This window comes from Carcharhinus amblyrhynchos, chromosome 30, assembly GCF_965287045.1.
Source record: "Carcharhinus amblyrhynchos chromosome 30, sCarAmb.v2.hapA, whole genome shotgun sequence".
Taxonomy (NCBI): Eukaryota; Metazoa; Chordata; class Chondrichthyes; order Carcharhiniformes; family Carcharhinidae; genus Carcharhinus; species Carcharhinus amblyrhynchos.
The window spans coordinates 272,134-296,842 of NC_137353.1; the positions used below are offsets into that span (position 1 = coordinate 272,134).

At 43.6% G+C, this 24,709-nt stretch overlaps 1 protein-coding gene across 1 annotated transcript in view; it reads left to right on the forward strand.

The window, feature by feature from the left end:
- Positions 1-16,944: 16,944 nt before the first annotated feature.
- vwa5b1 (von Willebrand factor A domain containing 5B1) overlaps positions 16,945-24,709 on the forward strand; it is a 271,845-nt gene continuing 264,080 nt past the window's right edge. Inside the window, exon 1 of the mRNA XM_080215008.1 lies at positions 16,945-17,083. Within this exon, the coding sequence (XP_080071134.1) occupies positions 16,945-17,083 (139 nt within the window). The remainder of the gene's footprint in view (positions 17,084-24,709) is intronic.

A 24,709-nucleotide genomic window follows, 5' to 3' on the forward strand; every position in this document is an offset into this window, starting at 1 on the left:
TAGCACTTCCTCCCTCGTAATAGATATTTCCTGCAACTGATCCTCAACTCCCTCCAAGAGACCGCACGCTACCGACCCCCTCTCCTTCGTGAATACCGACGCAAAGTATTCATTCAGGAGCTCCCCCATTCCCTCCGACTCAATACATAACTCCCCACTTTTGTCCCTAAGAGGACACGCCTCGTCACAATGGATGTCTCGGCGCTCTACACCAACAGCTAAAAGAGGACACGAGAAGACTTTGGCTGATAGGATTAAGGAGAATCCTAAGGCATTCTATAGATATGTTAAGAACAGAAGATTGGTTAGGGCAAGATTAGGGCCAGTTAGAGACAGCAGTGGGAAGTTATGTGTGGAACCGGAAGAGATTGGAGAGGCATTGAACCAATATTTCTCTTCGGTATTCACGCAGGGAGACATAAATGTAGCTGTGGAGAACACTGGGTTACAGGGTTGTAAACTGGATAGTATTGCAGTTGATAAGGAGGATGTGCTAGATATTCTTGAGGGTTTGAAAATAGATAAGTCCCCTGGGCCAGACGGGATTTACCCTAGGATTCTCTGGGAGGCAAGAGAGGCGATTGCAGAGCCTCTGGCTCTGATCTTCAGGTCGTCGTTGGTCATAGGTGTAGTGCCAGTGGATTGGAGGATAGCAAATGTTGTCCCATTGTTTAAGAAGGGGATCAGAGACTTCCCCGGGAATTATAGACCGGTGAGTCTTACTTCTGTTGTGGGCAAAGTTTTAGAAAAAATTATTAGGGATAGGATTTATAGTTATTTAGAGAGTAATGTATTGATTGGAGATAGTCAGCACGGTTTTGTGAAGGGTAGGTCGTGCCTTACTAACCTTATTGAGTTTTTTGAGAAAGTGACCAAAGAGGTGGATGGGGGTAAGGCAGTTGATGTGGTATATATGGACTTTAGTAAGGCGTTTGATAAGGTTCACCATGGAAGGCTTCTGCAGAAAATGCAGATGTATGGGATTGGGGGTGATTTAGTTAATTGGATCAGGAATTGGCTAGCAGATAGGAGACAGAGGGTGGTGGTTGATGGAAAGTATTCGTCATGGAGTTCAGTTACAATTGGTGTGCCTCAGGGATCTGTTTTGGGGCCACTGCTGTTTGTAATTTTTATAAATGATCTGGATGAGGATATAGTTGGGTGGATCAGTAAATTTGCTGATGACACCAAAGTCGGAGGAGTGGTAGATAGTGAAGAGGGGTGTCGTAGTTTACAGAGAGACTTGGACAAGTTGCAGAGCTGGGCTGAGAGGTGGCAGATGGAGTTTAATGCGGAAAAGTGTGAGGTAATTCACTTTGGCAGGAATAACAGATGTGTAGAGTATAGGGCTAACGGTAGGACTCTGAATAGTGTTGATGAACAGAGGGATCTAGGTGTATGTGTACATAGATCCCTGAAAGTTGGGAATCAAGTAGATAGGGTTGTTAAGAAGGCATACGGTGTCTTGGCGTTTATTGGTAGGGGGATTGAATTTAGGAGTCACAACGTCATGTTGCAACTGTACAAAACTCTTGTGCGTCCGCACTTGGAGTATTGTGTGCAGTTCTGGTCCCCACATTATAGGAAGGATGTGGGGGCATTGGAGAGGGTGCAGAGGAGGTTTACCAGGATGTTGCCTGGTATGGAGGAAAGGTCCTATGAGGAGAGACTGAGGGATTTGGGGTTGTTTTCGTTAGAAAGAAGGCGGCTAAGAGGGGATCTTATTGAAACATATAAGATGATTAGAGGTTTAGATAGGGTGGACAGTGATAGCCTTTTTCCTCGGATGGAGAAAGCTAGCACGAGGGGGCATAGCTTTAAATTAAGGGGTGGTAGATATAGGACGGATGTCAGAGGTAGGTTCTTTACCCAGAGGGTGGTGAGGGATTGGAATGCCCTGCCTGCTGCAGTTGTAGATGCGCCTAGTTTGGGGGCGGTTAAGAGATCCGTGGATAGGCTTATGGATGGAAAGGGATTGGTTTAGGTTAGAGGGTCATTGCTTTTCTAATTGGTCGGCGCAACATTGTGGGCCGAAGGGCCTGTTCTGCGCTGTAATGTTCTATGTTCTATGTTCTATCCCCCACAACGATGGCATTACTGCAACTGCCTCAGTACTCAACACCGACAACTGCCAGTTTCCAGATGCAATTTTACAACTCATCCGCTTTATCCTGGACCACAATGTCTTCACCTTCAACAACCAGTTTTTCATCCAGACACACGAAACAGCCATGGGGACCATCCGAGTCAATATCTTCATGCACAGGTTCGAACAAGACTTCTTCACCGCACAGGACCTTCAACCGATGCTATACACTAGATACATTGTTGACATTTTCTTCCTTTGGACATGTGGTGAACAATCACTGAAGCAACTATGTGATGATATCAAAAAGTTCCACCCCACCATCAGACTCACCATGGACTATTCTCCAGAATCAGTTGCATTCTTGGACACACGCATCTCCATCAAGGACGGTCACCTCAGCACCTCACTGTACCGCAAGCCCACGGATAACCTCACAATGCTCCACTTCTCCAGCTTCCACCCTAAACACGTAAAAGAAGCCATCCCCTATGGACAAGCCCTCCATATACACATGGTCTGCTCAGATGAGGAGCGTGACTGACACCTCCAGACACTGAAAGATGCCCTCATAAGAACAGGATATGGCGCTCGACTCATCGATTGACAGTTCTGATGGGCCACAGCGAAAAACTGCACCGACCTCCTCAGAAGACAGACGCAGGACACAGTGGACAGAGTACCCTTCGTCGTCCAGTACTTCCCTGGAGCGGAGAAGCTACGACATCTTCTCCAGAGTCTTCAACATATCATTGAAGAAGATGAACATCTCGCCACGGCCATCCCCACACCCCCACTTCTTGACTTCAGACAACCACACAACCTCAAACAGACCATTGTTCACAGCAAACTACCCAGCCTTCAGGAGAACAGTGACCACAATACCACACAACCTTGCCACAGCAACCTCTGCAAGACGTGCCGGATCATCGACATGGATGACATCATCACACGTGAGAATACCATCCACCAGGTATACGGCACATACTCTTGCAACTCGGCCAACGTTGTCTACCTAATACGCTGCAGGAAAGGATGTCCCGAAGCATGGTACATTGGGGAGGCCATGCAGACGCTACGACAACGGATGAATGAACATCGCTTGACAATCACCAGGCAAGACTGTTCCCTTCCTGTTGGCGAACACTTCAGCAGTCACGGGCAATCGGCCTCTGACCTTCGGGTAAGCATTCTCCAAGGCGGCCTTCACGACACACGACAGCGCAGAGTCACTGAGCAGAGACTGATAGCCAAGTTCCACACACATGAGGATGGTCTCAACAGGGATCTTGGGTTCATGTCGCACTATCTGTAACCCCCATGACTTGCCTGGGTTTGCAAAACCTCACTTACTGTACTGTCTGGAGACAATACACATCTCTTTAACCAGTGCTTAATACTCCTTCCACTCACATTGTTGGCATCTTTAAGACTTGAATAGCAGGTTAGTTGTAAAGACTCGCATTCTAATCAGTAATCTGTAAACTGTCTGTGCTGTTATATGCTCTGTTTCGAGGCCAGAACTCTCCATTCACCTGATAAAGGGACAAACCCCGAAAGCTTGTGAGTTTACTATCAAATAAATCGGTTGGACTTAAACCTGGTGTTGTCAGACTTCTTACTGTGTTTACCCCAGTCCATCGCCGGCATCTCCACATCATATCTAACAGGAAGCAGAGAGTTGGAATAAATGGGTGCTTTTCTGGTTGGCAGTTGGTGACTAGTGGCGTGCTACAGAGATCGGTGCTGGGACCTCAAATGTTTCCCATATACATTGACGATCTGGAGGAGGGGACCAAGTGTAGGGTAACAAAGTTTGTTATTGACATAAAGATGAGTGGGAAAGCGAACTGCGTGGAGGACGCGGAAAGTCTGCAGAGAGATTTGGATAGGCTGAGTGAGTGGGCGAGGATCTGGCAGATGGAGTATAATGTCGGCAAGTGTGAGGTTATCCACTTTGGAAGGAATAATCATAAAATGGACTATTATTTAAATGGTGAAAAATTACAACATGCTACTGTGCAGAGGGACCTGGGGGTCCTTGTGCATGAATCGCAAAAACCCAGTCTGCAGGTGCAGCAGGTGATCAAGAAGACAAATGGAATGTTGGCCTTTATTGCGAGGGGGATGGAGTATAAAAGCAGGGAGGTCTTGCTGTAATTGTACAAGGTACTGGTGAGGCCACAACTGGAGTACTATGTGCAATTTTGGTCCCCTTATTTGCGAAAGGATATATTGGCCTTGGAGGGAGTACAGAGAATGTTCACCAGGTTGATACCGGAGATGAGGGGGTTAGCTTATGAGGAGAGATTGAGTAGATTGGGCCTGTACTCACTGGAGTTTAGAAGGCTGAGGGGAGATCTTATAGAGACATATAAGGTAATGAAGGGGCTAGATAGGTTAGAGGCAGAGAGATTCTTTCCACTTAGAAAGGAAACAAGAACTAGAGGACACAGCCTCAAAATAAGGGGGAGTCAGTTTAGAACAGAGTTGAGGAGGAACTTCTTCTTTCAGAGGGTAGTGAATCTCTGGGATTCTCTGTCCGTTGAAGCAGTGGGGGCTACCTCATTAAATGTGTTTAAGTCACAGGTAGATAGATTTCTGACCAATAAGGGAATTAAGGGTTATGGGGAGCAGGCAGGTAAATGGAACTAAACCACTATCAGATCAGCCATGATCTTACTGAATGCTGGGGCAGGCTCGAGGGGCTAGATGGCCTACTCCTGCTCTTATTTCTTATGTTCTTATGTACCACAGCAGTCTTTCCAGTGCTTTTCTTAAACCACCAACATTGACTTGCTCCTAATTTATTACAGTGAAAACTTCTGAGGCTTTTTATTTCTCTTCCACCTTGCTGTGTTTCCTTTCTAACCTGAAGTACACTGTCTTTATTATTTTTCACAAGATCTCCTTTGCCTTTACCACTGAGTATTTCTCTTTTCCCCAGTTTCTATCCCGCACCAGCTGAAACTGATATCAGAAATCAAACTTTGATTTATGACCTAATTCATAATAATCTGCCATTTCTGCTGTTAACCTCACAGTCGTAACCCTCTGTTCTTCCACGAGTTCTCACTACTTCAGGAAATAATTTTTAGAACTCCCCAAAATAACCAAAATAAAAAGACTTTCATATATCTGGACTATTTTCAAAGCCCTTATCTACCTATCAAAATTGATCCTTATTTGATCCTTTCAAATTCTATGGAAGTTTGATCAGGTTCTTTAGATTTCTAAACCGTCGTCTGTAAGCTTCTGGCACTAATTCATATGAACCTAGGGTGGTTTTTTTCCACCTCATCCTAATCCCCAGACACCTCCTCTGATAGTGATGCAAGCACCTCATTAACTCTACTTACCAACTTTGTTTGAATCAATAATACCCACATGGTCTGTGGCTATTTCATTTGTTTTGCTAGTCAGAGAGTCATAAAATCCTAAATGTAGAAGAAGGACATTCAGCCCATCGAGTATGCACCCGCCACAATCCCACCCAGACCCTATCCCCATAATCCAATGCATTTAGCCGAGTTAGTCCCCCTGACACTAAGGGACAATTTAGCATGGCCAATTCACCTAACCCACACATCTTTCGAGTGTGGGAGGAAACCAGAGCACCCGGAGGAAACCCATGCAGACGCAGGCAGAATGTACAAACTCCACACAATGATCCAAGCTGGTAATTGAACCCGAGTCCCTGGTGCTGTGAGGCAGCAGTGCTAACCACTGTGCCGTCTTCCATCCTAAGCCCTGAGCAGACATGAGTTTAGTGACTGGGAAATTTGCCCTGAGCTACTTTCTCAAATGAAATGAAAAAGGCTTCTACAGCCTTCTCATCAAACCTTGGCAATGCTTGCACATATTTAAATAGATCCCCACCAGGCTTTAACTGTAACATGTTTGTTTTTCCTCACTGTCCTTATCAGTACTCCTTTTACTTTCACAATTTTAAGTTGATGTTCACTTTTCAGTTTCCAAAGTTCAAATTCTCTTTCCTTTTCCCTCTCTTCTCTCTCTTTTTTTATCCTCTGCTTTTAATCAATTCACAATGTTTCATTTCCTTTTCATGTTCAAGCTGTTTTAAGTCTTTTGCACTTTTTTTCTGTTGTAATTGTCTTCCCCTCTCTTTCTTTTGCTTCTAATTAAAGCTGATTTATTTGTAATTGAATTCTAGCCATTTCTAATGATTCTGACTGTGTTTCTGACAATTTTAAATGCTGAGCTATCACCACTTCCTTGCCCTTCAGGTAATGAGATAGGCATGAACCTCGGGTCAGCAATTTTAGCTGGGGTAAGGGCGATTATGAGGCTATCAGGAGTGAATTAGGAAGCATGGATTGGATTAGGGGATTACAGGGACTGGGAACGTCTGAAATGTGGAGTTTTTTCAAGGAGCAGCTACTGCGAGTCCTTGATAGGTATGTCCCTGTCAGGCATGGTGGATTTGGTAGATCTAGGGAACCGTGGTGCACTAAAAGAGTTGAGTCGATGGTTAAAAAGAAAAAGGAGGCTTATGTTCGGATGAGATTGGAGGGCTCAGATAGTGCACTAGAAAGCTTTAGATTGGCTAGGAGGGAGTTGAAGAGTGAGTTGAGAAGGGCTAAAAGAGGACATGAGAAGAATTTGGCTGATAGGATTAAGGAGAATCCTAAGGCGTTCTATAGGTATGTCAAGAACAGAAGGTTGGTCAGGGCAAGATTAGGGCCAGTTACAGACAGCAGGGGGAAGTTGTGTGTGGAACCGGAGGAGATTGGAGAAGTATTGAACCAATATTTCTCTTCGGTGTTCACGCAGGGGGACATGAATATAGCTGAGGAGGACATTGGGTTGCAGGGGTGTAAAATAGACAGTATTACGGTTGATAAAGGGGATGTGCTGGAAATTCTTGAGGGGCTGAAAATAGATAAGTCCCCTGGTCCGGATGGGATCTACCCTAGGATTCTCTGGGAGGCTAGAGAGGTGATTGCAGAGCCTCTGGCTCAGATCTTCAGGTTGTCATTGGTCTCTGGTGTAGTCCCGGAGGATTGGAGGATAGCGAATGTTGTCCCATTGTTTAAGAAGGGGAACAGAGACTTTGCCGGGAATTATAGACCGGTGAGTCTTACTTCTGTTGTGGGCAAGGTTTTAGAAAAAATTATTAGGGATAGGATTTATAGTTATTTGGAGTGTAATGAATTGATTAGAAATAGTCAGCATGGTTTTGTAGCGGGTAGGTCGTGCCTTACTAACCTTATTGAGTTTTTTGAGAAGGTGACCAAAGAGGTGGATGGGGGCAAGGCAGTTGACGTGGTATACATGGATTTTAGTAAGGCGTTCGATAAGGTTCACCATGGTAGGCATCTGCAGAAAATGCAGATGTATGGGATTGGGGGTAATCTAGGAAGTTGGATCAGGAATTGGCTATCAGATAGGAGACAGAGGGTGGTGGTGGATGGTAAATATTCATCATGGAGTACAGTTACGAGTGGTGTGCCTCAGGGATCTGTTTTGGGGCCACTGTTGTTTGTAATTTTTATTAATGATCTGGATGAGGGTATAGTTGGGTGGATTAGTAAATTTGCTGATGACACCTAAGTTGGAGGTGTGGTAGATTGTGAGGAAGGGTGTCATAGTCTGCAGGGAGACTTAGATAGGTTGCAGAGCTGGGCCGAGAGGTGGCGGATGGAATTTAATGCGGAGAAGTGTGAGGTAATTCACTTTGGTAGGAACAACAGATGTGTCGAGTATAGGGCTAACGGGAGGACTTTGAATAGTGTGGATGAACAGAGGGATCTAGGTGTGTGTGTACATAGATCCCTGAAAGTTGGGAATCAAGTAGATAAGGTTGTTAAGAAGGCGTACGGTGTCTTGGCGTTTATTGGTAGGGGGATTGAATTTAGGAGTCGCAGTGTAATGTTGCAACTGTACACTACTCTAGTGCGGCCGCACTTGGAGTACTGTGTGCAGTTCTGGTCCCCGCATTACAAGAAGGATGTGGAGGCGTTGGAGAGGGTGCAGAGGAGGTTTACTAGGATGTTGCCTGGTATGGTGGGGAGGTCCTATGAGGAGAGACTGAGGGATTTAGGGTTGTTTTCGTTGGAAAGAAGGCGGCTAAGAGGGGATCTTATTGAAACATATAAGATGATTAGAGGTTTAGATAGGGTGGATAGTGATAGCCTTTTTCCTCGGATGGAGAAAGCTAGCACGAGGGGGCATAGCTTTAAATTAAGGGGTGGTAGATATAGGACGGATGTCAGAGGTAGGTTCTTTACCCAGCGGGTGGTGAGGGATTGGAATGCCCTGCCTGCTGCAGTTGTAAATGCGTCTAGTTTGGGGGCGTTTAAGAGATCTCTGGATAGGTTTATGGACGAAAAGGGATTGGTATAGGCTAGTGGGTCATTGTTTTTGTAACTGGTCGGCGCAACATCGTGGGCCGAAGGGCCTGTTCTGCGCTGTAATGTTCTATGTTCTATGTTCTATGTTCTATGTCAACTGCAGCATAATGTTAACAGCCTGGCCTTTTCTGCCCCTTCTGTTTTAGTCCCGTTGCCTTCAGAAGAATATTATTCTAACTTTCTGGTCATGTCACAGGTGTATGTGCGGGAGAAGGCGATTCTGCTCTTAGACAATAATTTGTTTAACCTTGAGAGTGTCACAGTGACCTCTGACCTTGTGATGATTTGCGAAACACTAATTGCATTTGTTTGATAGTTGTCTGAATACTATTGAATTGAAATATAGTTTTAAATGGAACTACTCAAAAGTGAACATTGGAGGCTGAACTAAAAACTCTAATTAATTAGTTACAGACAACAATACTTTAAGGAGAACTGCAAACTGCCTGAGTATCAATAAAATCAATTACCTTCAGTACTAAGTGCAGCTTCAAAGGATGTGTCACGTTAAACATCTTATCTGTCGCTGGTTGGAGCACTGCCAATCAGAGTTTGCAGATACTAATTGCATAGCAGCCCTATGGAATAACTGCCAATATTAAAGTCAAGCTGTTATTGATCAACACTAGAGTATTCTGCAGAAAGCACTGACTACCATGAGGGGATAATCCAAGAAACAAGAGTGTATTTACTCTCCCCAGTTTTCTTTTGCATTGCTTTTCCTTTCCAGTAGGCACTTGCTCTGTGTGTCAAAAGCTACTGCACTGCTTTCCTGCTTCTCTGAGATGTGCAGGTTCAGTCGATAATTAGGAAGGCAAATGCAATGTTAGCATTCATGTCGAGAGGGCTACAGTACAAGAGCAGGGATTACAAGATCTGTAATAAGTTAGTCAACATGATTTTGCTTTCACAAAGCTATGTAGAATCTACCTGATCACATTATAATTTTGTTAGTATATTGTTATAATCTCTTTAATAATGGATTCTAGCAATTTCTTTATGACAGGTGTTACATTTATTATTTTTCAACCCACTGGAACACCCTTCCACTGCTACCCTCTGTCTTCTATGGTCAAGCCAGTTCTGAATTCACCTTTCATCCCGTATGATTTAATCTTGTGCACCAGCCTGCCATGAGGGACCTTGTCAAATGGTTTGTCAAAGTCCCTGTAGGCAGTATCCACAGCCCTTTCCTCATCAATCATTTTTGTCACCTCCTCAAAAAACTCAATTAAATTAATGAGATATGACCTCCCTTGTACAAAACTATGCTGTCTGTCACTAACAAGACCATTCAGTTCCAAATGTGTATAGAACCTATCCCAAGAATCTTCTCCAACAATTTCCTGCTCACTGGCCTATAATTACGCAGGTTAACCTTGCTACCCTTCTTAAATAATGGAACAACATTGGCTATCCTTCAATCCTCTGGGAACTCACCTGAGGTCTGTCCCATTGCTCATTAATGGCTCAAGAATAGCCTGCTCCCTGGTTGGCTCTAGAATGTGCTGCTCCAAGAAACTATTCCCAAGTTTGGTTACCTTTGCCAATCTGATTTGTCCAATCTATATGTAGATTAAAGTTATCATGACAATTATGGTACCTTTCTTAAATAGCCCAATTATTTCTTCTTGTACACTCTGTCCTGTGAGATAACCGTTGTTAGGAGGTCTGAATGTTACTGTCACGAGTGGCCTTTTACCTTTTCTATTCCTTATCTCTACCCAAATTGATTCTAAATCTTCCTTTTTTGGCTAAGGACATCTCTCATTGCTGTAGTAATTAATTAACAGAATTACCCCCCGGCACCTTCATTTCCTGTCTTCTTGAAATGTTAAACACCCTTCAGTATTTGGATCCCAGCCTTGGCCATCCTGCAACCATGTCTCTGTGATGACTATCAGGTCACACATAATTATTTTATATGTGCTAATAATTAATCTATTTTGTTATGAATTCTGTTTGTCTTCACTTGTCTTTATCCCATTTTTGCAATCTCTGGCCTCATCTCCTTGAGCATTCTTAAATTTATACACTTTGTCCTTTCTTTACCTTCTTCCGACACCTTGTTATCTTTACCCAAATCACTTCCCTGATTTAATACTCTTTGTTACACTTTGATATATGTTGGGTGGAATTTCCTGGTCATTCCTGATTGTGGGATATTCTAGTCCTGCTGACATTAACCCCTGCTATGGATTACTCGGTGGCATAGGGTGTAAACAATCAGAAACCCCATTGACATGGAAGAACTGGATGATTCCCCCCAACCGGCCAATGGTGGGTTGCGTCTGCTACCAGAAGGGAATGGAAATCCTGCCTTATATCTCCTGTCACATGATCCTTTCCCTCACTATTTAGTTTGAAATGCTCTCCATTGCCTTAGTTTGGCAATTCACTGGAACACTGGTCCCAGTTTGGTTCAGGTGAGGACCATCACAACAATAAAATTCCCACTTTCCCCAGCACATCTTCCAGTGAATTGAAAAAACAAACTTAGAGATTATTACCTTTTAGTCCCATTGCCTTCAGAAGAATATATAAGAGTACAATGAAGATTCACCAGACTTGTTCTGGGGATGATGGACTGTCCTGTTCAGAGAGACTGGGGATACTGGACCTGTATTCCCTAGAGCTTCAAAGAACGAGAAGTGATCTCATTGAAACTTACAAAATACTTAAAGAGATAGACAGAGTAGATGGGGGTAAGATGTTTCCCCTGGCTGAACCAGTGGAGAACCAGGTAACACAATTTCAAGATAAGAATGAAGTTAGTTTGGACCAAGATGATGAATTTGTTTTCACCCAGAGGGTTGTGAATCTCTGGAATTCTCACCCAAGAGGCTGTGAAAACTCAATGATCAAGTTTGTTCAAAGTAGAGTTTGTCAAATTTCGAAATATTAATGACATAAAAGGATAAGGGGATAGGATCGGAAAAAGGCATTGAAGTGAAAGATAAGCTGAGATCATATTTTATGGAGGAGCAGGTTGAATGGACTGAATAGCCTACTCCTGCTCTTATGTTCCTTTGTTCATAATCCTTAAGCAGAACTTCCTTTCTAGACCTCTCTGTGTCACTGGTACCAACATGGACTATGACAACTGCATTCTCCTTGTCCTGAACCTTGGCATCAGGCAGGTAACACGGCCGTCTGACCCACATTCTCAACAGCAGGAACATTGTCAAACCCCTTCATTATACTGTCCCCTACTACCACACATTCCGATTAGCTCCTCCCACGTGAATGGCTTCCTGTACTGTGCCACCACGGTCAGTTTGCTCAAATATTCTGGAGGTCTCACTTTCATTCCCACAAGCTGCAAGAATCTCTAACATTCTGAACCATTACAAGTACTGAAGTTGTTCCACTGCTAATTTGTTGATCCCCTTACGCCTCAAAGCCGCAATTTTCTGGCCCTGACCAATATCAGATCAAAAGTCCCTATCCTCAGGGATAGGGCTGCATCCTGGAACAAAGTGTCAAGGTACCATTTCCTCCATTATGTATCGCAGTGTCTGCAGCTCAGCTTCTAGTTCAATGATTCTCAGCTGAAGTGTCCCAAGTCATTCTCTCTTAATGCAGATGTCTTTGTCCTATATCACACTGGTGTCCAAGATCTCCCACATTCTGCAGTCACAACACAACACCTGCTTTGTCATTTTATTATGTTTTAATCAATTTATCATTATTTTCTTAATTAATTAATCTTTCTATTCTCAAAGAGTTCTGGTACTACTAGTAAATTCTACTGATACAAATTAAACCTTGAAATTACTAATAAGTCACCTGAGTTTTGAAACATAAATGAATAAAATGCTTATCCTCCAATCACTTACCTGCTTCCCTCTTCTTTCAATTTCTTCACTCACCAAATTCCCAAGTTCATACTCTGACTCGCTGCACTCAATGATGAACTGCTGTCTTCGTTCTTGTTTACTTTTGGGATGTCCTCACAGTAGACTTTAGATTAATAATCTCTCGTTTACAATTTCTTCTTTTATCTCATGAAGTAACTTGGTTTTACAAACATTCAGGGTTCCCTGGATGCTTTTAAATGCCTTATCTAAAAATTACTAACATACAAACACGAAGTGCATCATGGTAGATAAATCCCCAGGACCTGATGAAGTATATCTCAGTACATTGTGGGAGGCTAGAGAGGAAATTGCGGGTCCTCTAGCAGAGATATTTGAATCATCAACAGCCACAGGTGAGGCGACTGAAGATTGAAGAGTGGCAAATGTTGTGCCTTTGTTTCAGAAGGGCTACAAGGAAAAGCCTGAATACTATAGGTCTGTATTTAGTCTGTAGTTAGTAAGTTGTTAGAAGGTCTTCTGAGAGACAGAATCTACAGGCATTTAGAGAGGCAAGGACTATTTAGGGACAGTCAGCATGGCTTTGTGAGTGGAAAATCATGTCTCACAAATTTGACAAAGTTTTTTGAAGGGGTAACTAAGAAGGTAGATGAGGGAGTGCAGTGGATGTTGTCCACGTGGACTTTAGCAAGGCCTTTGACAAGGTATTTCATGATGGTTATAGAGTCATAGAGGTTTACAACATGGAAACATGCCCTTCGGCCCAACTTGTCCATGCCGCCTTTTGTTTTTAAATCCCTAAGCTAATCCCAATTGCTCACATCTGGCCCATATCCCTCCATACCCATCTTACTAATGTAACTGTCTAAATGCTTTTTAAAAGACAAAATTACAGCCGCCTCTACTACTACATCTGGCAACTTGTTCCAGACACTCACCACCCTCTGTGTGAAAAAAAATGCCTCTCTGGGGTTGTTGCATTTGGTTAAATCCCGGGTCAGGTAGCCAACTGAATACAAAATTGGCTTGATGACAGAAGCCGGAAGGTGGTCGTCGAGAGTTGTTTTTCAAACTGGAAGCCTGTGACCAGCAGTGTGCCTGAGGGATCAGTGCTAGGTCGGCTGTTATTTGTCATTTATATTAATGATTTGGATGAGAATTTAGGAGGCATGGTTAGTAAGATTACAGATGACATCAAGATTTGTGACATAGTGGACAGTGAAGAAGGTTATCTAGGATCGCAATGGGATCTCCATCAACTGGGCCAGTGGGCTGATGAATGGCAGATGGAGTTTAATTTAGATAAATGCGAGGTGATGCATTTTGATAGATCAAACCGGGGCAGGACTTAATTAATGGTAGGGTGTTAGGGAGAGCTATAGAACAAAGAGATCTTGGGGTATAGGTTCATAGCTCTTTGAAAGTAGAGTTATAGGTGGACAGGATGGTGAAGAAGGCATTGGCATGCTTGATTTCATTGCTCAAAACATTGAATATAGGAGTTGAGACATCTTGTTGAAGTTGTACAAGACATTGGTAAAGCCACACTTAGAATACTATGTATAGTTCTGGTCACCCTATTATAGAAAGGATATTATTGAACTAGAAAGAGTGCAGAAAAGATTTACTAGAATGCTACTGGGACTTGATGGTTTGAGTTATCAGGAGAGGCTGGATAGACTGGGACTTTTTTCTCTGGAGCATAGGAGGCTGAGGGGTAATCTTTTTGAGGTCTGTAAAATAATGAGGAGCACAGATCAGCTAGATAGTCAATATCTTTTTCCAAAGGTAGGGGAGTCTAAAACTAAAGGGCGTAGGTTTAAAGTGAGAGGGGAGAGATACAAAATGGTCCAGAGGGACATTTTTATCCCACAAAGAGTGGTGAGTGTCTGGAATAAGCTGCCAGAGGCAGTTGGAGAGGCAGGTAAAATTTTATCTTTTAAGAAGCATTCAGACAATTACATGGGTATGATGGGCATGGAGGAAATGGGCTAAACACGGGCAATTGGAACCAGCTTAGTTGTAAAAACTGGATGGCATGGACAAGTTGGGCCGAAGAGCCTGTGTCCATGCTGTAAACCTCTATGACAAAAATTAAGAGCAGGAGTTGACTATTTGGCCTGTTGAGTCTGGTCTCCTGTTGAATAAAATCATGGCTGACTTGATTGTGGCTTCAACTCTACCTTCCAGTCTCTAACCTTTAATTCCATTAAGGATCTGTTGAACTCAACGTTAAAGATATTTAATGATCCTGTCACCAATGTTCTCTGAGGAAAAAATATTCCACAGACAAATGGGTCTCTGAGAGAAAACATTTCTCTTCATTTCTGTCTGAAGCAGACACCCATTATTTTTAAACAAATTCCCCTAATTCTAGTCTGTCCCCCAATGCCAATTGATACCATTCCAATCTGCCCAACCTTTCCTCATAAAATAATCCCTTGTCTCAGGAATCATGTGAGCGAACCTTCTTTGAGCTGCTTCCCACGCATTTTTATCCTTTCCATATAAGGAGACCAGAATTGTACACAGAATTCTAGATGTGGTCTCACCAACATCCTGTACAAATGCAGAAAAACATCCCTGTTTTTATTTTCTATTCCAATGGGAATGCAGGATTAGCTGTAGAAATTTCCCGTTTTAAAATAATTAATTGAATGAGAATATTCATAACATTTCATCAATTTACAAATAGGGAGGAACAGGTTATCCTAACCCCCTTTGGTTTTCCTCTGAATCCTTTTACTGCTTTCCCTCATTATATATAATAAAATGTAAGATATGTGAGATCGGTGTGTGGTTGTTCTCACATGATACAGGGAATGGAAAAAGTTGTGGCTTTCATAAAAGAGGAGACAGTCCAGAAGTTCGAAAGTCCAAGATGTACAAATCACTTATACATGTTAAACTCGGTATCAAATATCCAAAAAAAATGTCAACGTGACACTACTTGCTTTGGACATGTTTCACACCCATCCCCTGACACTGTGCCACTCCCACACACCACCCACACGGCCTTTCCAAATTTCCTTGCCTGAGTTCTATTCTTCCACTCCACAGGTTTCCATATGTTGAAAGACCTTAAACTGAACCAAAACACAGTTCACAATCCTGGACCTCTCTCCCTAACAGCGCTGTGGGTATACCTACATTACATCAGTTTCAGTGATTCAAGAAAGCGGCCCATCACCACTTTCTCAAGGGCAATTGGGGTGGGCAATAAATGTTGACCTAGTCAGCAAAGACCACATCCCATGGAAGAATAAATATATTCAATATATATCTAGAACATTTATTGGCCAGATTAAAATTGTTTTACAAAATTCATGCACAAAGAAACTCCAGCGACACTTTCGAGGAAGTGACTGATTGGAACAAATGTTACCAGTGCAGATCAGAAGTAAGGTGCAATGCTTTTTTATAGGGACATAACTTCAGATGGAAAGCTAATTGAGTTGGATTGTCACTCTCCCCAAATGTTCTTGCCTTGAAACCCAGGGATCATATCCCTTTCGACTCCTGACTCAGGCTGGCCAGGATCTGTACAGTGTAACACGTCCCCAGGGTCGGGGGCTGCAGAATTTCAGGTAAGGAAGCCACACCCCCTTTTCACAGCACCAGTTGCTGTAAAGCGGATAAGTTCACAATTCTTTGAGAAGTCAAGAGAAGGTAAATATAAGTGGGTAGGAATTTTGGGGCCAAGATATCTGGTTGAGTTTAATATTGTGGGGATGGGGGGGATGTGGTGTCAGGTTGGGTCTGGCCTTTGCTGAGAGGAACTAGGGGAGCTTCAGGTTGGGCCTTGGAGAGGGGATGTGTCAGGTTGGATCAGGACAGACCTGAAGAGGAGGAGGGCGTGAGGAGATAAGTGGGATTGGTAGAGGGGAAGGGAGGTCAGCAGCAACAAGTGGACATCTGAGGGTGGAAGAGTCCAAAAGGGAAGGGGAGGGGCTGCATGGGTTGGGGAGTTTATGTGAGGAGGTGTAGTCCTTTGGCAGTGGTGGGGGCCCTATGGGGAGATATCCTGTTGGGGGGGTAGTGGAGGGAAATTATCCTGGAGGTTCAAGGTGTTGGTGTATGGGTCTTGTGAGGAGGGATAATCAGTGGGTGGGAGAGAATCCCATGGGAGAGTCTCCTGTTGGTTCTGGGGTATGGGGGAAGTCCTGTGTGGGGGGGTCGGTGTGGGTCTGTACAATTCCCCCAGCCCATTTTTGGTGTAGCCCCAATATAGCAGCCAGGGATTCTGAAATTTCAGCCTATTGTTATCCAGTGAGAGTAGCTCTTTGATACAAAGTTCATGTATTTAATAGTGTTTTAAGGTTTTATACAAATAAAAATGAGATATAACTTTACGGGAATTAATTATCATTAAAAATTGGAGTAATGGCAGACATTGTGGTTGTAATGAGGGGAGAGTGTATGTGTCTGATTCTCAATTAATTTTCTATGGAGGATGAGATGACAAGTTCGCAGCTGATTGTCCAACTCACTGTGTGGGTGGTTTAATATTTGTTGAGATGATGCAGATTTTTTTTTACTGATTTTTCTGTCCCTATCAGGTTATAGCCAGTTAAACGGTTTTGGACGTTGCTCTGTATATACATAAATACGTGTGTGTCTGTGTGTCAGTTTATACATTCACACAAAAGAAAAATACTCGAACAAAATGCCAGGACTTGTCAACCGACACAACAACCTGAACTTGCCTTTAAGTGCATCTGAAGTCACATCGTGTATGATAGGCTACAGCTTGGGGATGTCTGCATCATTAACTTACACCAATATGGAGGACCATTCTGTTGAAGGTATGTTGGCATTAACAGCAGAATATATTCAAGAGATTTTGGTTTATGTACAATTACACAAGTCGCAAGTTACAATTTATTTGCCAGCGTGCTGTGAAAACCAGAATGTAGCTGATAAAACCAGCATTACTTTTCTGTCCCACGATAGTGAACATGTGAAGCAGATTCCTTTGAGAAATCCTTGAGAGAAGGACTGAATTTTGATGCTGTTGTTCTTTCCCAAATACCGAGCTCCATTTCCCCACTCTGCTGGTGCCTGGTGCTCTGTACCCACAACCCCAATAATGGAGCAGCTGCTTTGGCACCAAGCTTATGCAACAGTCAGACTGTGTCTGCTGAGTGCCAGCAGTTTGTTACTAGGTGATTAGGGAACAGGTGGATGGGCAGTGGCAGAGGATTGGGGTGGTCCTATTATGGAATACAGACCATAAATTCACCAACAGGAAAACAGGTGTGAGGACAGATCATGGGGCCAATAATGAATAAAATAAAGCAGAGAAAGTAACAAACATTTCAGCAATATATTTGCATCTTCAGGAGAGTGTGATGTTGGTACATAATAAGAAGACATTCAGATGGGAAAAGATTCATTGTTAACTTTCCAATTAGCAGATTCCAGCAGTAATAAGTGAGGTTTCCTTGGTTTGAGGCAACATAGCCCTGTTGAAGAGATCTGGAGAAGACAGAATTCAAGGAATAGAGGATAGTGAGCTTTATATTTCATTTAAATTCTACTGGAAGTGAAAAAGGGCAAAAAATTGACCCACGTGATCTAAAAATGCAAGCATTCAAATAATGTATTTAGGTTAGAATGATGTCACCTGGGTAATAACGTGACAGCTGCCTTTATCCACACAAAACAATCTTTACCCAGAATTTGCTGCATTTGACCAGGCTGACTCATGTTTCCGAGAGTGGTTCCTTCATGCTGCTGAATTACTGCCAACTCATCTCCGTAAGTGCTAAATTCTACCAGTTTCCTCTTAGGTTTTGCTGATCTAACTGACTAATAAACAAGACCATAAGATATAGAAGCAGAATTAGGTCACTCGGCCCATCGAGCCTGCTCCACCATTTAAGCATGACTGATATTTTTCTCATCCCCATTCTCATACCTTTTCCTCATAACCCCGATCCCCTCATTAATCAAGAACCTATCTACCTCTGTCTTAAAGGCACTCAATGACCTGGTCTCCACAAACTTCTGCGGCAAAGAGTTCCACAGATTCACCACCTTCTGGCTGAAGAAATTCCTCCTCATCTCTGTTTTAAAGGAGCATTCCTTCACTCTGAGGAATGTGCCCTCTGTTTCTAGTCTCTCCCACGAGTGGAAACATCCTTTCCACATCCACTCTATCTGGGCCTGTCAGAATTCTGTAAGGATGCTTTGAACAGCAGCAGGAGAAGCAGTTGCTGAGAACCTAAAGATGAAATGTTGTTCCCATTCTGTTGTCAAAGGTTGGAATCTTCTAAGCTCACTGACAATGGGAAGCTCGGCAGGAAGGAAACCTCTCAGCTTCCCATTGGTGCAATGAATTTTTCAATCGTATTGTCCAGTTGATGTTTGTGGCGGGGGGGGGTCTCTCTCTCTGAGGAATCTCTCTCTGGGGAGGGGTCTTTCTCTGGTCCACGTTTAATCAATTAATTGGAGTTCTTTGAATGAGTAACATGTGCTTTGGATAAAGGGGAACGGCTGGAGAAACTCAGATTTCTATAAGTCATTTGGTAACATGTCTCATCAAAATGGGAGGCGATGGTCTAGTGGCATTATCACTAGACTATTAACCAGAAACCCAGATAATATTGTGGGGACTCGGATTCAAATTCCACCAATGCAGACAGTGGAATTAGAATTCAATAAAAAAAATCTGGAACTAAGAATCTGCTGATGACTATGAAACCATGTCGATTGTCAAAAAAACCCATCTGACTCACAAACGCCCTTTAGGGAAGGAAATCTGCCAACATTACCCGAACTGGCCTACATGTGACTCCAGAGCCACAGCAATGCTGTTGACTCTCAACTACCCTCTGAAATGGCCTGACAAGACACTCAGTTGTATCAATCACTACAAAGTCTCAACAAAGAAACAAACCAGATGGATCATCTGGCATTGACCTAGGCACCGGAAAAGACAGCGGCAAAACAAACAGCCCTGTTGAACCTGCAAATCCCTCCTTACTAACACCTGGCGACTTGTGCCAAAATTGGCAGAGCTGTCTCACAGACTAGTCAAGCAACAGCCTGACACGGAATCATACCTTACAGATAACACTACAGACACCACCATTACCATCCCTGGATATTTCCTGTCCCACCGGCAGGACAGATCCAGCAGAGATGGCAGCACAGTGGTATACAGTCAGGAAGGAGCTGCCCTGTGAGTCCTTAACATCGACTCCGGATCCCATGATGTCTCGCAGCTTCAGGTTAAACATGGGCAAGGAAACCTCTTACTGGTTACTATGCACTGTCCTCCTTCGGCTAATGAATCAGTATTCCTCCATGTTGAACAACACTTGTAGAAAGCACTGAGGGTAGCAAGGGTGCAAAATGTACTTTGGATGGAGAATTTCAGTGTCCACCACCAAAGTGGCTTGGCAGCGCCACTATTGATCAAACTGGTCGGGTCCTAAAGGATGTAACCGCTAGACTAGATCTGCAGCAGGTGGTGAAGAAACCAACACGAGGGAAAAACATACTTGACTTCATCCTTACTAATCTGCTGGCTGCAGATACATCTGTCCATGACAGCATTGGTAAGAGTGACCATGGCACAGTCCTTGTGGAGACAAAGTCCTGCTTTCACATTGAGAATAACCTCCACCATGTTGTGTAGCGCTATTACCGTGCTAAATGAGACAGACTTCGAACCGATCTAGCAACTTAAGACTGGGCATCCATGGGTCATCAGCAGCAGTGGAACGGTACTCCAGCACAATCTGTAACCTCTTGACCTGGCATATCCGAGAAGTAGAAAGGGTCGAGAGCTTCAAATTTTTAGGTGTCCAGATCACCAACAAACAGTCCTTGTCCCCACATTCTGACACAATAGTTAAGAAAGTCCACCAACGCCTCTACTTTCTCAGAAAACGAAGGAAATTTGACATGTCAGCTACGACTCAAGCCAACTTTTACTCTAACCAACTTTTGCACTCTTTCTGGTTCTGTCACAGCTTGAAATGACTTATGCTCTGCCCAAAACCGCAAGGAACTACAAAAGATCGCGAACGTAGCCAATCCATTATGCAAACCAGCCTCCCATCCATTGACTCTGTCTACACTTCCCGCTGCCTCGGCAAAACAGCCAGCAAAATTAAGGACCCCACACACCCTGGACATTCTCTCTTCCACCTCTTTCTATTGGGAAGGTCACGTACCAACTGACTCAAGAACAGCTTCTTCCCAGCTGCCATCAGACTTTTGAATGGACCTACCTTGCATTAAGTTGTTTTTTCTCTTCACCCTAGCGATGACTGTAACACTACATCTTGCACGCTCTCATTTCCTTCTCTATGAGCAGTATGCTTTGTCTGTATAGCTGGCAAGAAACAATACTTTTCACTGTATGTTAATACACGTGACAATAACAAATCAAATCAAATTGAATCAAATCAAATCAAATCAAATCCCCCACTTAACCATTACCATCAAGCCAGGGGATCAATCCTGGTTCAATGGAGAGTGCAGGAGGGCATGGCAGGAGCAGCACCAGCCATACCTAAAAATGAGGTGTCAACCTGGTGAAGCTACCAAACAGGACTACTTGCATGTTAAATGCAAAAACAGCAAGTGATAGACAAAGCTAAGTGATCACACAACCAACGGATCAGATCTAAGCTCTGTAGTTTGCCACATCCAGTCGTGAATGGTGGACAATTAAACAACTCACTGGAGAAGACCTCACAAATATCCCCATTCTCAATGATGGAGGAGTCCAGCACATCAGAGCAAAAGATAAGGCTGAAGTATTCAGAACATTCTTCAGCCAGAAGTGCCAAGTGGATGATCCATCTCAGCCTCCTCCAGTGGTCCCAGCATCTCAGATGCCAGTCTGCAGCCAATTCGATTCACTCCATGTGATATCAGGAAAAGCTTGGAGACACTGGACACTGCAAAGGCAATGGGCCCTGATAACATTCTGGCAATAGTACTGAAGACTTGCGTTCCAGAATTTGCTGCTTCCTTAGCCAAGCTGCTTCCTTAGCCAAGCTCACCCAACAATGTGGAAAATTGCCCAGGTATGCCTGTACACAAAAAGTAGGACAAATCCAACCCAGTCAATTACCACCCAGTCTATTCTCGATCATCAGTAAAGTGATGGAAGGGATCATCGGCAGTGTTGTCAAGCAGCTCCTGCTCAGCAATAATCTGCTCAGTGATGTCCAGTTTGGATTTCGCCAGGGTACTCAGCTCCTGACCTCATTACAGCCTTGATTCGAACATGGACAAAGGTGAGGTGAGAGTGACTGCCCTTGGCATCAAGGCCACATTCGATCAAGTGTGAAATCAAGATGCCTAACGAAACTGGAATCAATGGGTATTGGGGGCAAACTCTCTGCTGGTTTGAGTCATACCTGGCACATAGGAAGATGATTGTGGTTGAGGAGGGTCAGTCACCTCAGCTCCAGGACGTCTCTGCAAGAGTCCCTCAGGTTTGTGTCCTGGGCCCAACCATCGTTAGCTGCTTCATCAATGACCTTCCCTCCATCATAAGGTTAGAAGTGGGGATGTTCACCATTGACTGTACAATGTTCAACACCATTCATGACTCCTCAGATACTGAAGCAGACCATGTTCAAATACAACAAGATCTCGACAATATTCAAGCTTAGGCTGACAAGTGGCAAGTAGCATTCACGCCACACAAATGACCATTGCCAAAAAGAGACATTCTAACCACTGCCCCTTGACATTCAATGGTGTTACCATCACTGAATCCCCCACTGTCAACATCCTTGGGGTTACTATTGACCAGAAACTCAACTGTACTCACCACATAAAGACAATAGCTACAAGGGCAGGTCAGAGGCTAGGAATACTGTGGTGAGTAACTCACCTCCTGACTCCTCAAAGCCTATCCGCCATCTATAAGGCACAAGTCAGAAGTGTGATGGAGCAAAGAACAAAGAACAAAGAAAATTACAGCACAGGAACAGGCCCTTCGGCCCTCCAAGCCTGCACTGACCATGCTGCCTGTGTTAAAATCCCCACTCTTCCAAGGACCATATCCCTCTATTCCCATCCTATTCATGTATTTGCCAAGACACCCCTTAAAAGTCATTATCGTATCTGCTTCCACTACCTCCCCTGGCAACGAGTTCCAGGCACCCACCATCCTCTGTGTAAAAAACTTGGCTTGTACTTCTCACTTGCCTGGATGGGTGTAGCTCCAACACTCAAGAAGCCTGACAGCATCCAGGACAAAACAGCATGCTTGATTGGCACCACATTTACAAACATCCACTTCCTCCATCACCAACGCTCAGTAGCTGTAGTGTGTACTATCTACAAGATGCACTGCAGCAAATCACCAAAGATCCTTAGTCAACATCTTCTAAACCCACAGCCTCTTTCATCTAGAAGGACAAGGCCAGCAAATACATGGGAACCCCACCACCTGCAAGTTCCCCTCCAAACCACTCACTGTCTGACTTGGAAATATTTTGCCGTAGCTTCACAGTCGCTGGGTCAAAATCCTGGAATTCCCTCCCTAACGGCATTATGGGTCAACGCACAGCACGTGAATTGCAGCGATTCAAGAAGGCAGCTCACCACCATCTTCTCAAGGGCAACAGAGATGGGTAATAAATGCTGGCCAGCCAGCGACGCCCATGTTCCCCATGAATGAATTTTTAGAAAAGGTATTGTGAAAAACAAAAGTTCTCATTGCAGGGGTAACATATTGGCATGGATAGAAGATTGGTTAACTAACGAGAAACGGAGAGTTGCAATAAAAGGATCAATTGCTTGGCAAAACATAACAATTGGTGCACCACAGGCATCAGTGCTGGGTCCTCAACTTTTCACTATTTACATAAATGACTTGGATGAAGGGTCTGAAGGTACGGTTGCTAAATTTGCTGATGACGCCAAGAGAGGTTGGAACATTAGCAGGTACAAAGGGATGTAGGTCGGTTAATTGAATGGGTAAATATCTCGTCAGTGGAGTATAATTTGGGAAAGTGTGAGATTATCCATTTTGTCAGGAAGAATTAAAACATTTATTACCTAAACAGTGAGAAATTTCAGGGTTCTGAAATTTCTCAGGGATCTGGGTGTCCTAGTGCATGAATCACAGAAGGTTAGTATGCAGGTACAGTGAATAATCAGGAAAATTAACCTACTATTATTGTTTATTGTGAGGGGAATTGAGGAAAAATGTAGCGAGATTATGCTTCAGTTGTACAGGGTATTGGTGACACTACATCTGGAGTATTGTTTACAGTATTGGCCTCCTTATTTAAAGAAGCTAAATGCATTAGAAGCTATACAGAGAAGGTTCACTAGATTTACCAGGTTTACCAGGCTGATTCCGGGAATGGTGGGACTGATGTAAGGGAAGAGATTGACTAGGTTAGGACTGTTTTCACTGGAGTTCAGATGAATGAGGGGGGAATTTCATAGAGACTTATAAAATTCTAACAGGACTAGATAGGCTGTTCCCGACATGGCCAGGGGGAGGGAGAGGCGGGGCAGAATCCAGAATCAGGGGTCACAGTCTGAGGATACAGAGTAGACTATTTAGTACAGGAGTGAGGAGACATTTCTTCACCCAAAGAATGGTGAGCCTGTGGAATTCACTACCACAGGAAGTAGTTGGTGCCAAAACGTTGAATGTATTCAAGAAGTGGCCAGATATAGCACTGGGGCAAATGTGGACAGATTCTTGATTAACAAGAGGGTGAAAGGTTATCGGGGGCAACAGGAATGTCAAGTCAAGTTTACAGTCAGGCCAGTCAGGGTCTTATTGAAAGGCAGAGCAGGTTCAAGGGACTGAGTGGCCTGCTCGTTCCTAATTTATATGTTTGTATATTTGTATTCTCACAAGCAAACGGTCATAGCTGACTGGGTAATAAACTTGGGAACCGCCATTGGGAACATATTTTCTGAATTTTCACTGTCTTACCCTGTTAGAATTTTATAAGTTTCTATGAGATCCCCTCTCACTCTTCCAAACTACAGTGAATATCGTCCGAACCAATTCAGTGTCTCCTCATGACACAGACCTGCCATTCCAGGAATCAACCTGGTAAACCTTTGCTGCACTTCCTCTATAGTAAGGACATCCTTCTTCAGATAAGGAAATCAAAACTGTACACAATACTCCAGGTGCGGCCTCACTAACGCTCTATACAATTGCAGCAAAATACCCCATCCCTATACTCAAATCATCTCGCTATAAAGGCCAACATACCATTTGCCTTCTTTACTGTCTGCAGCTTCTGCACACTTACTTGAGCATTAACCATTCACAACCCTGCAACTGCAGAAAGTCCTACATATCTCAATTCTTGAAGCATTACTGCAGGACTGTGACCATCATTCTGGATAATCAGCCAGGTTAAACACCTTTAATGCAAGGGCCCTGCAGAGCCCAGTAAGAGCTTCCCATACTTAAGATG